Source organism: Armigeres subalbatus, chromosome 3, assembly GCF_024139115.2.
Source record: "Armigeres subalbatus isolate Guangzhou_Male chromosome 3, GZ_Asu_2, whole genome shotgun sequence".
Lineage (NCBI taxonomy): Eukaryota > Metazoa > Arthropoda > Insecta > Diptera > Culicidae > Armigeres > Armigeres subalbatus.
The window spans coordinates 233661084-233673912 of NC_085141.1; the positions used below are offsets into that span (position 1 = coordinate 233661084).

Sequence of the window (12829 nt, forward strand, 5' to 3'; positions counted from 1 at the left end):
GAAGTCATCAGCGAAGGATAGCCGAGGTCCCTCTATTACTGCGTTTACATCGTTGAAATATAGGAGAAAGATAATGGGTCCAAGATGGCTGCCTTGCGGTACGCCAGAGGTGATGGGAAACGATGCCGAAGTGGAATTACCTATGACTACTTGCGACTGACGGTCGCTTAGGTAGCTTTGGAACCAGTTCAAAAGTGTCCCTTGTATTCCAAACCTCTCAAGCTTTGCAACAGCGATTTGATGGCTGACTTTATCGAATGCTGCTGAAAGGTCTAGGTAGGGGAAAAGTGGGTAAAACCGACACCTTAAGCAACTTTACAGTTTCCCAATCTATGAAGCAATTTTCCGGTCTAGAAATTTCATACAACCATACTTTGGCTCTTCATGCATCAGTCCATGAGGTCTCACGACAATATTTCTTGATAGAATTTGATTTATGATGAAAACGCGAACAGTCCATCTTCCAGCCCAAACAACTGGGTGCGGGTAAGATCGACACCACATGAGGGTAAAACCGACACATCAAGTCGTTATGGAATTGAACATCAGAACAATTCTAAATGATGTTACAACATGATTGAAAATGTTTAACAATATTCATTTTGATATTTGTGTATGAAATTCATGTTTAGGGGTCACTCATAAACTATGGTTGAACTAAATTTTTTGCAATTCCTGATCATAATACCTGGTTTACAGTTCGTGTTCGAGGGATAAAACGGCCTACTTTTCCATACCAACCAAATGGGTGCTTTAATGACCATTATGCAACTCAAATGGGTTGCATAATATCCATTATACCACTGATTTGGGTGCTATAATGAAAAACCAATATCAGAACAGCAGTTACATGACTATATTTTGCTGAATTAGCTTGGGTAGGTGTTCAAATAGTGTATTCTCTGTGTCGCGTCATAAATTAAATAGTTTGATGGACAAGACATCATCATTTTCCAAATACAAGTTCATCTATCGCCTAATGGTTTGAAGAGCTATGCAATGTGGTACTATAACATGGAATCGAATAGCTCTCTGCAGCAACATGATTTATTCGCAAGAATGATCATGTGAAGTAAATTAGACTGTAAAATTTGGTACATATTTAACATACTGAAGCCATTTTCGTCATTGCAAAAAATAGCGTGTGCAACTCGTTGCAAAACTCGCTTTTTTCAGCACTCGTAGTATTTATCCAACTCGGCAAGCCTCGTTGGATAAACGTACAACTCGTGCTGAAAAAATCATCTTTTTGCAACTAGTTGCACAAACTACTATTATATATTCAAAATCATCACCACATATCATATTTTATTTAGTTTCTTTAGTGGGTCGGGTGAAAAATATATAGAGTATAAGAATGTTAGTAACAAATTTACTAACTGCTGTAAATATTGACCTACATTTAAATTTCACTTATTTTAAAAAGTAGTTTATAACGGCGATTTAAAATAAATACGTATAGCGCAGTTATAACAAGAAATAAAAATGACTAGTTCCGTAGGTGACAAGCTACATGCTTACAGGGGTGAAAATGGATCACGAAAGAACAACACTTGAGAACGGATTGAACATATCTAAGAGCAAAATAAGCCTAAAAATACGGTTCTTCTTTGAGCGCTATTGTTATCCGACCTGTAGGTTTTCCTTGATGACTCAATATTACCCCCTAGACCTATTGTCACGTCCAATGGTGATATGGTATGTAATCAGTCTATGATTAAGTTATATTCCCCGGCGCCTCGTTTTCCAATACTTGAATTGTATTATGCGAATGATGAGTCTAATAAAACAGAGGTATTTCGTGATTCGATGGCAGGTGTCGAATTTACCCCAACTGATAACATAATAATGATGAGATACATGTGGATGTTTATAATTAAAAAAGTTAACTATTTTTCCACAACATACACAAAATGATGTTCAATTATGGATCAGAGATGGATTAAATACTGAAAATCAACAAATTATTGTCGTAAGAGCTTATACACCGATGCCAAAATTTTACATAACTCATCTCCTCAATGGTGATCAATGCTAATTATCTGTTTATTATGACTCTTACACGTCTCCACCAGTTACAAAATGACAAGAAATACAAGAAATCAAACGTTTATTCAAAGTCTGTCGAAATTCTGTCCGATAATCACTTGAAATCAGAGATTTGAAGTGGTGTCGGTTTTACCCGCAGTGTCGGTTTTACCCATAATTCCCCTACACCACATCAGTTTGCGCTCGCTCTAGCATACTGTCAGTCACATAGGAGGTGAGACATAAAAGATTTGATGTCGTTGAGCGTCCCGAGATGAACCCATGTTGGTCTATGCTTAGATGTCGCCTGCAGTGAAAAAGTAGTCGATCCATCACAACGAGCTCGAAGAGTTTTAAAACAGCGCTTAAGGACGATATTCCACGGTAGTTATCGATTTCTCTCCTATCACCCTTTTTGTGCACAGGAAGCATAAATGCACTTTTCCAGCAGGAAGGGAACACTCCAGTAGCGAGCGACATATTGAAGATCTTAAGCAGCGGGGTTAACAAACTACCAATCGACTTCTTCAATATTACCGATGGAATGCCATCAGGTCCAACGCAAGTCGATGTTTTCAGTTTACCTGCGGCTGCCATTATGGAATCGTCATTGATATTAATAATAGGCATAATGAATCCTGAAGGCTCAGTAATACATGATGCGGCGTTAATCTGTTCAGCGGTTAGAGTTTCTAGCGAAAAAATGCCGAAGAACTTCGATGCGAACTGATCACATATGGCTTGTTGGTCGGATAAAACAGCACCATTCCATTGCATTGAAGAAGGAATCCCATATTCGCTGCGCTGTTCTTTAACGTATTTCCAGAAAGACTTCGGCTGGGACTTGAAGCGACGTTGTATGCTGTTCTGATAGCGAAGAAAACATCGACGGCTGACGCTCTTGTAGACATTATTGAGTCGCACGTAGTGGTCTCTGAGTGGTTGACTCTTGTGCTTGGAGTACTTCCTCAGAATCGCTTTCTTCTGCTTTTTTAACTGCCGGAGTCTAGGTGTCTGCCACAGAGTGCGGTTAACAGATAGGCTTCGCTTGGGAACATGTCTATCTATCACGTACGACAGAACATGGAAAAAGTTTGAGCTGCAGCATCCACATTGTTAGCATGCAATATGTCATCCCAGTCCAGTGTCGAAAGAATATGGTTCATGCTGCCGATGTCTGCTTTCCAGAAGTCGTAAATAACAGGTGGAATGTCGTCTTTGCCTTCAACTAAGTTGTGTTTCTCGATAATAATGTGTAGTGGTTAGGGTGGCTCAAAGTAGTATGGGAAAAACTTTGTTCAATTTTTTTGATGGGCCGCCCTCTTATTCGGTTCTATTTGATGCCCTGATGCTCTGGACAAAATTTCAGCTAAATCGGTCAACGTTTGGGCGATGCTAAACTCGTTGGAAGTTTATATGGAAAAATGTATGCAGAAACATCCCAAAACAGTAAATTGCAGCTGGACTACACAACTTATGATGAAGAACTATGATACTCATTCAGATCTTGGAGAATTTAATACAGAATGTTATGCAGAAAACCGCGAGAAGATTTGAGTTTGCCCGGCTAAGTTATTAGCATTTCTCTGCAATGGGGTTTGAGCAAATTTCGTTTCTTTTACCTTTGAAAAGAAATAAATTCACCCCTACAACACTCCAGTAAAATGCTAATATCTTTGCGTAATAAACTCTAATCTTCTCGCGGTTTTCAGCATAACATTCTGTATTTTATTTCACAAGAACTGAATGAGCATCATGGTTCTTGATCGTAAATTGTGCCGTCCAACTGCAAATCACTGTTTTTGGATGTTTCTGCATACATTTTTCCATATAAACTTCCAACGAGTTTAGCACTGCCCAAACATTGACCGATTTGGCTGAAATTTTGTCCAGAGCATCAGGGCATCAAATAGAACCGAATAAGAGGGCGGCCCATCAAAAAATTTGAAAAAGTGTTTTTTGAGCCACCCTAGTAGTGGTGGATGATGAGGAACCCACTTTACCAACGGCGCAGGAGATAATGAAATTGATGGAGCAGTGTCACGAAGAGTAGCAAAGCATAAATCCAGGAATCTGTTATTTTCATTTGCAACATGATTGATTTGTTGAAATGTGGCTGAGCTGTAATGGTCCAGAAGACTCGTCGTGCACGAGTTAAACATAGAATGGCCAGCGTCGCAGTAGAGGAAACCGTTGCCAGAAGCTCGCCAGCTGATTCCGGGCATGTTGAAATCACCGATGATGACGATGTCATCAAAGGGCGAAGCTTGGTCCACGATCGAGTTAACTGAATGCGTATGAGCATCGATCAAAGAACTGTCTCGCGTTCTATCCGGTGGGATGTAGATGACACAAAAGAATAGCTTGCGGTCTGCAAGGTCTAGCACAATCCATACCTGCTCCACGGTTTTCCAAGCCACGTCTTCGATCACGTGTGCTTTCAGCCCCCGGCGAACGGCTACGAGAACCCCACCGCCACGAACTTTTCTGCTATTATGTGGACCGCGATCGCAACGAAACACTTCGTATTGGCGGTCTAATATTTGACTAGAAATAGTACTTTCAGTGAGCCATGTCTCCGTAAAAGCTAACATGTCGTAGCAGCAATCTGAACTAGCCACCAAGTAATCGTCCAAACACGAGTTCAAACCACCAACATTCTGATAATATATATTTACCATCCCGTTGGTCGAGGGTCCACGTCCAACAGCAGCTCGATCGATTGTCGGAGGCATGATTGCATCCGGGAAGCATGCTTCTGCGTAGTCTTGATTCGTAGTTGATATGTGGTGTTGATCGGTGAACGAATCGGTGGTTGGCGAGCTATGTTTAAGGGAACAAGCATCAGACAGAAGTACGTGTTCGACAGTTGAATCCAATTTATACTTGCCTTGGCAAGCTGGCTGGAAGACCCCGACACCTGCCTCAACTGCAGGACCGAGACGACTACGATGAGCGTTGACAGCGTTTGGCGGGACTGTTGATGTGCGTTCCATCATCTGCAAACTCTGTCGATGACTCATGATCATCATAGCACTGGAGTTACGTCGATTGGAGTAGATGGGATGACTAACGGAGTAGATAGTATATCTTTTAACTAGCTTGATTCATATCTTTTAAGATATATGTTCTTTGACTGTCGAAACAGGGATATCTTTCTCTAGCAGAATTATATTGAGTAGCGAAAACAAGAAGCTTCCTACGAATTTGATCAACTATTTTGCGGAATACCTTGCGATTGACTCGAAAACTTTCGAAAGAATGATCGTTCCAAATTTCATTGGCTGGATTAGTATTCATGTGCTCATTTTGGTCTATGTACTTCTAAAAAGTTTTAGTCTTTTCAAAGCGGATCGGAACTGGTAGTCTATTAGAACAGGAATGTTTATATCTTTGAACAATTGTGTTTCTGAACTAGATACAATCAAAAGAACTATCTAATGTATACAAATAAGCGTAATATTTAGCGTTAATGTCGACAATGGACCCTTAGAGAAAGTGATTACAAATAACGGCTTGTATCTACCTAAGGGAAATTCAATTGCATGAGTGTGTATCATGTGTACCATGTACAATGGATACACTATCCCCAGGGTGTCGAGAAAGTTTCCAACCTGAAAACATCCTAGACCGGACCGAGAATCGAACTCGCCATATCCGGATTGGCAATCTTACGCCTTTGCTCACAAGGCTACTGGAGACCCAAATCCTTGCATATGAGATGTTATAAGTTCTCCAAATTGTCCTAGAGTGTGAGTCAAATGTTCTACCGAATCAACCAAGATTTCCATGATGTCCCCAGCAACGATAGCAACGCAATCGTACTAGGAACAAATATGTGTAGCTTGCTATTCATGCACATCAATGATCTATCGCCTGCTCCTACAGCAAAGGTATCAACTCAATCGTACTTTTCAAACCATTTCATCATACTTTTAAAGTATCATTCTTGAAAAAAAAATTTTTTTGTCTTGTTTAATGTTTTCATGTTATTTAATTAAATCTAAAATTTTACATTTTCATAGCCAACTACTTCATATTTTCGTATATTCCACACTTTCTTTTTTTATATTTCTATATTTTCATATTTCATACCTTCATTTTTTACATCGACACTGTGATATTTTTATACGTCTATTTTTTATACTTGCGTGTTTTTATACCTTCATATTTTAATATATTTAATATATTTTAATATTTATACCTTCACATTTTTTATGCGTGTTTTTATACCTTCATATTCATTGCTTCATTAATTTCGATAAATATCTTTTGGCCTAATAGTTTCCGGTAAAATTTAAATCTCGCGCTTAGTTTCATAGGGACGTAACTGTATTGATCGATTTCTCTTAATCGATTTTATATTTTGTTAATAACTCAATTGTTTCAAATGCTACAACCGTGATTATTGATTCTAGTGCAAAATACAATTATCCTTTATCATACCAAACCAGTGAATCATCGACAAACTAGCGCAATTCATTACAATAATTAAAAAAAAAACATCGACGAAGAGAAATCGATCTATACAGTATGAAACTAAGCGCGAGAAATGTATAGGTTTTTGGCCGAATGACTTTCGGCCAAACGATCCTTCCGTCAGAAGATTGTGATGATAGCAGCCAGGGATCTTATTCTTGTCCAACCTGTAGTATCACCAACGACGACCAGCAGCATGTAATCAATGTAGACGTAGATGTGAGCATTTGTGAGAAGGTTCTACGAGACATCCATGGAAATTCGAAGTCATCGGATTGTCATGGTGATTCACAATCGAACACCTTTAAGATTGTGATCAGACTGTACTGTTTATTTGGAAAAATCTTAACTCTAGCACTAACATATAAAAATATGCAGGTATACATATTACCGTTTGGAATATGAGTCATGTTCGAGATTTGAGTCAAAACGGTAGATAGGAGGAGCTTCTCGCGACGACTACGATGAATTATGCAAACGATTTAGGACTGGGACTATTTGTTATAAATTATTTATGTAACGAAAGCTATGTTATGTTTTGAATGCATACTCAAATTTATACTGGAGAAATATAAACAATGCACATTTGAAAGAAAAATTCAAAATTTAGACATATTTCCCCATCTAGATACCCCTGTGCGGTAAAAGCGTGCCAATTAAACTGTTCAGTCGCCACCGGGGCTGGCCGCCCCGTCGCCAGGAATGGTCCGATTCAACCGAACGGAACTACCCGGCCAACAGTGTGTGGCGTGATTTGGTTTTCCTGAAAATTAAAAATTGTTGCAGCTAGGTATGTGGGCGCCATGGCACCGAACGAATATTGCGAAGGCAAATTGCACCTTCGCCGGCAGTTCCCTACTCGACGCTAATGGAGATGAAAAACGATATTCGTAGGCAACTGGAAGGTACCGCGATGCAAAAGCCATATAATCAAATGAACGAATGCGGAAAACGCAGCATACAATTTGGTTGATACACCGTTTGGAGGGGGCAGTACCTGGGCAATTAGCGAAATTAAAATTCGAAAGTTGGTCGCTGTTAGTTGGTTTTCAAAATGAAAAGTTTGGTATTTATTTCTTTGCGAAACCGATATTTTTAGATGTCACGGAATGATCTATGGGACATTACTCATGTTGTTGATAGGATGGCTGTCGGAGGTTAAAATGGTTCTAGAGAATCGTGAAGCTGCGGCAGAATCGGAACTGTTTGTTAAGCTGGATGTTGGATGTTGTTCAGCATAATAAAGCCGTTACTTACCAGTCAACCTGTGATGGTCAAATACTCCGTGTCGGTCAGAGCATATTCCAGGTCGCTCGTTCTTGGGCCGCCATTCGGCTGCATGCGCATCTTCTCGATTGCAAACATCCAGCGAGAGAAAATCCAGTTTTTTCGCTCAAACACTCCAAGAATTCGATAATCCGCATCTTTTAACGTCAATGCTGTATGGCCAGACAAGGAGACCGGTAGAATCAACGATGTGCCCCCCTAAGACAATACCAATGATGAACTTTTTTAACGCATTTTGTGCTATCATTGTGCTATTCTGTAGTCCAAAAGGTCTCAAGTGCCTGTGAGTAGTCATATGAAAATATTACAGAGAATACGTAATAAAGCTTTTTCGACACCCTAGGCATAGTTTATCCATTGTACTTGCCACACAAGATACATGCTAATGCAATGGCGGGCATAGAAAAGCTTTCAATTAATAACTGAGGAAATGCTAATAGAATACTAAGTTGGAAAGCCGACCAAGTTACAGTTGATTGTTTTGATTCTGTGTTCCGTATCACGATATTCCATTATTCTTTCCTCGATCCCTCGTGCTGAATGACGTTTGAACACTTTTTAATTTGAACGGTGCTCAAACCAACGGGAGTCAAATTAAAAAGTGTTCAAATTAAAAACGGTCATATTACCGATTACGCATACCCTAGAAAATCCTACTCTTTCACCTAAACTACTTTTATTCTCTTGGAAAAAACTAACAAAGTTTTACAATGATATGGAAATGCTAATATCATCTTCCAAACTTAGACGTACATGTTCATGATAGAATTAGAGGCGAAAGTATAGAATTGATAGTTCCGTTAGGATACGGCAGGCATGAAGAATGTTTTTTTTTTATAGAAGTCGATTTGAAAGCGAGCGGAGGGGAATATTTGTGATGACACATATCGCAGGTTCGTATACACTAGGTAGGGAAACTGAATACAAAGCAAATCATAACATTTCTCCCCCCCTTAGAATGAATTCTGTACACTCGCTTGTCACACATATCTAGTGTTAGTAGATTAGTTACAACACATTACAGGTTCAGTCTACGTGGAGGTTTCCTTTCTCGTAAAGATCTTCGAACAGTGCCCTCTTTGGGGCCAGCTTATTCGGCCTATATTCCAGCCATCTACGATTCGCTTATTTTTAGAACCTCCGGATGCACCTGTATCATTGATTGCAGTACTGACAGGCGTATTTTGTTCGATAGGGTCGATAGGAGTTTCCATATTCCGAGCAACATCATCATCATCAGTATCATCAAGTTCTACTTTTACTGGAACTGGAGGCTGATAATTCGGGGACGGCCCTGACATTTCACGAGATCGCTGAATATTAGTTGGGCTTAGAACTTCCGGGTGTTGTACTTGCTGAAGAACGGGCCCTTGCCTGAGTTGGTCAATATGACGTTTCCACATTCTGCCATCATCTAGCTGGACCATGTAGTGAAGCTTGCCTACTCTTTCCACAACAACACCGAATCTCCACTTTTCCGTATGCGAGGTGAAATCTCGTGCAGCAATTCTATCGTTAACCGAAAACGAACGTATCGGTTTGTCTCCCCATCGAGAATCATTGCATAAATTTTGTTGTCCGGGAATCATTAGATCAATCCTGGATTTGATCTGTCGTCCAAAAACCATCATTGATGGGCTTTTTCCTGTGGCAGGGTGCACTGTTCTTCGATAGGCCATCAGTATTTGTTGTAATTCCTTTTGGACGTCGGACCGTGAACACTTCAATGCTTTTATTTTGTCCTTGAACGTCTGGACATAACGTTCTGCCTGTCCATTTGTTGCAGGATGGTACGGTGCACCCATTTTGTGCACAATTCCGTTCTTTTTCAGAAATAGCTGAAACTGATCCGACGTGAATTGCGTTCCCCGATCCGTTACCAAAATAGATGGTAATCCGAAAGTAGCGAAAAACTCCCTCATCTTCTCAATAGTGGTTTCGGTTGTCATGTCCGGAATGATCTTTACTTCCGGCCACTTGCCGTGAGCATCAACGATAATAAGAAAATTCAGTCCCAAAAAAGGTCCAGCAAAATCAGCATGTACTCTCTGGAACGGTTCGGAAGGTTGTTCCCAGCTGTGTATATGCACCTTAGCTGGACTTGCTTTGACACGAGCACAGTCCACACAGTTCCGGGCCAGCTCCTCAATGTCTCGATCAATGTTATCCCACCAGCAGTAGGACCGCGCCAGTGACTTCATTCGAGAGATTCCGAAATGACCAGAGTGTAATTCATTCAGAACCCGACCTCGGAGAGGAGGAGGCACATAAACACGAATGTCTCGCATCAAACACGAACCTTGCATTCCGAATTCGTGTTGGTCGATTCCAAACCTGAAGCAGCCCTGTATAACTCTACCTGTCTTCAAGGCTTGAATCAGTTCCCTGACATTACTGTCCGCTCTAGTAAACTCTCCGAGTTCATTTTTTTTATTTACCGAGTATTTACCGGAAGCGTTTCGATTTGACTGATCTGCACCACGTCAACTTCTTCTACTACATTGCGATTACTCCGATCAGGAACCGGTAGACGAGACATTCCGTCTGCGTTTCCATGGTCCTTTGATGCACGATAACGAATTTCGAAATCGAATGACTCGAGGAAAACGGCATAATGTTGCATACGCAACGCACAGAGTGTTGGTAATCCTTTATTTGGTGAAAATATTTTTACTACCGGCTTATTGTCGGTAATCAGTACAAACTTCCGCCCAAAAAGATATTGGTAGAATTTACGTACCCCGAAGATAATTGCGTACGCTTCTTTATCCACTTGACTGTATCTTTGCTGCGTAGCGTTGAGCGTCTGTGAAGCATATTGGATCGGGCGCTCGCTGCCATCAGGATAAAGGTGACTCAACACCGCTCCGACTCCGTATGGCGAGGCATCTGTGGCTAATAACAACGGCAGGTTTACGTCGTAGTGAACAAGCAAACGATCCGACTGCATCTCTCTCTTCACCCATAAGAAGGCTCCTTCGCAAGCATCGGTCCACTCAAACGGAGTTTTGTCTTTCAACAGGTTGTTGATTGGATGTAGTTTCGTGCTCACACGCATATTGTGTTCATGTAGTCTTTTTAAAACTTCACGCAGGCGGCGCAGATGTGTTTCATCATCGGGGCCGGTCACCTTCACATCGTCGAGGAAAACTGTAACTCCCGGTATTCCCTGTAGGATCTGAGATATCTCTCTTTGAAAGATTGCAGGTGCAGAAGCGACTCCATACATCAACCTAGTCGGTTGAAACAGACCCAAGTGTGTGTTCAAAGTCAGCATCCGGCTTGATAGATATCTGCAGGTAAGCTTGAGACAAGTCCAGTTTGGTAAATTTTTGTCCTCCTGCCATGTTGGAAAATATTTCATTGGTGGTTGGTAACGGATGTTCATCGATCAGCAAACTCTTGTTAACTGTGAGCTTATAGTCACCGCACAAACGAATTTTTCCACCAGATTTCTTAACCGGGACGACCGGTGTACCCCACTCACTTCGATCAACTTTCACCAGAACACCATTTTCAACCAACGTATTGATTTCCTTCTCTACAGCCTCGCGAATTTAAAATGGTAGTGAGCGAGCTTTCAGAAACACTGGTTTCGAATCTGCTTTTAGATGCAACGCGGCTTGAATGTCCTCGATCTTACCGATCGAGTCGTCAAAAACGGAGGAAAACTCTTCTATCAGCCCTTTGACTGCTGACGGAAGAGGAGAATGTAAAGTAATTTTGTCAACAGAGCTAACAGAACCCCCCAGAATATCATTCCAGTCCAAGCTTAAAGCTCGCATCCATTCGCGTCCTAGCAACGGATGTCGTCTTCCCTCTACTACGAACAAACGCAAATGATTAGCTTTGTCCTCGTACAGTACTTCTGTCTCGATAACACCATGGACTCCTATTTTGTTTCCACAATAACTTCGTAGCTCAATGTCCGTCGGTTGTAATGACAGATTGCTCAAATATTTGTCTTTGTCAGTACTGTTGATCAACGATACTGGTGATCCACTGTCCACCTCAAACTTAATTATTGAACCTCCCACTTTAACCTTGAGGAAAATTTTCGACAAATCATTGAACCTGTTTTCCATTTTACATACATCAAGAACGTAAACTCGATTTTCATCTGAGCCTTCCGCTCCTGACCCATCACTGTCTTCTACAAAGTTTGTTGAATGTTTCTTCGAGCGGTTCTTATTTACATCGAGCTGTCGGTATTTAGCATTGGAGCTGAGGCACACCCGTTTTAAGTGCCTGTTTTCTTGCACAGGCCGCAATTTTTATTTTTGTGCTCACATTTGTCAGCCAAGTGTGCCTCACTTCCGCAACGGAAACACATACACTTATTAGTAGGGTTAGTTACCTTAGTGGCTGGGGGTGTTCCTATGTCCCTTCTTGGTTTTCTTTTATCTACCAAGCTGAATAGCAACCATCGGTTCAGCACTTCTGCTCCTTCCCCAGACGCCTCCATGGAAAGCGCGATCTGCTTGGCCTTCTTAAAGGTTAAGCCCTTCTCTTCTATCAATCGGGTTCGGATTCGCTGATTCCGTAGGCCAAACACAAGCTGATCGCAATCCATTTTGCAGATAGTCTCCAAAACCACAATATTTCGCATCTCGTTGAAGGGACGTTATGTACTCCGTCACGGTTTCACCTTCTCGCTGCATCCGTTGGCGAAATTTCCACAGCTCCACCATCTCCAACGGTTCCGGATCGAAATACTGTTCCAGCAACGTAACTATCTCGGCATACGTCTTCGTTTCAGGCTCATCAGGTGACAGATGATCGCAAAGTATGTTGTAGGTCTCAATTCCCATAAAGTGAAGCAGCATACACGGTAACCTGAATATACTCTTTTAGAACTATAAAGTACGCATAATCGAGGAAAAGTGGAACTACTCCCAAAAGGAGTATAATTCGTTTACTCATTTTTGAGTATACTGCTCATACGTCAAAATATGCATACTTTTTACCCCTTTTCTACAAGTAAAAAGTGTGTAATTTTTACTCCAAGAACAGAAGTAAAATGTGTAGTTTTTAC

At 41.0% G+C, this 12829-nt stretch overlaps 1 protein-coding gene across 1 annotated transcript; it reads right to left on the reverse strand.

Moving 5' to 3' along the window:
* Window positions 1-8825: 8825 nt before the first annotated feature.
* Window positions 8826-10100, reverse strand: LOC134222348 (uncharacterized protein K02A2.6-like). The gene has a single exon (XM_062701508.1). The coding sequence runs from the start codon at window positions 10098-10100 to the stop codon at window positions 8826-8828; it is 1275 nt and encodes a 424-aa protein (XP_062557492.1).
* Between the last annotated feature and the right edge of the window lie 2729 nt (window positions 10101-12829).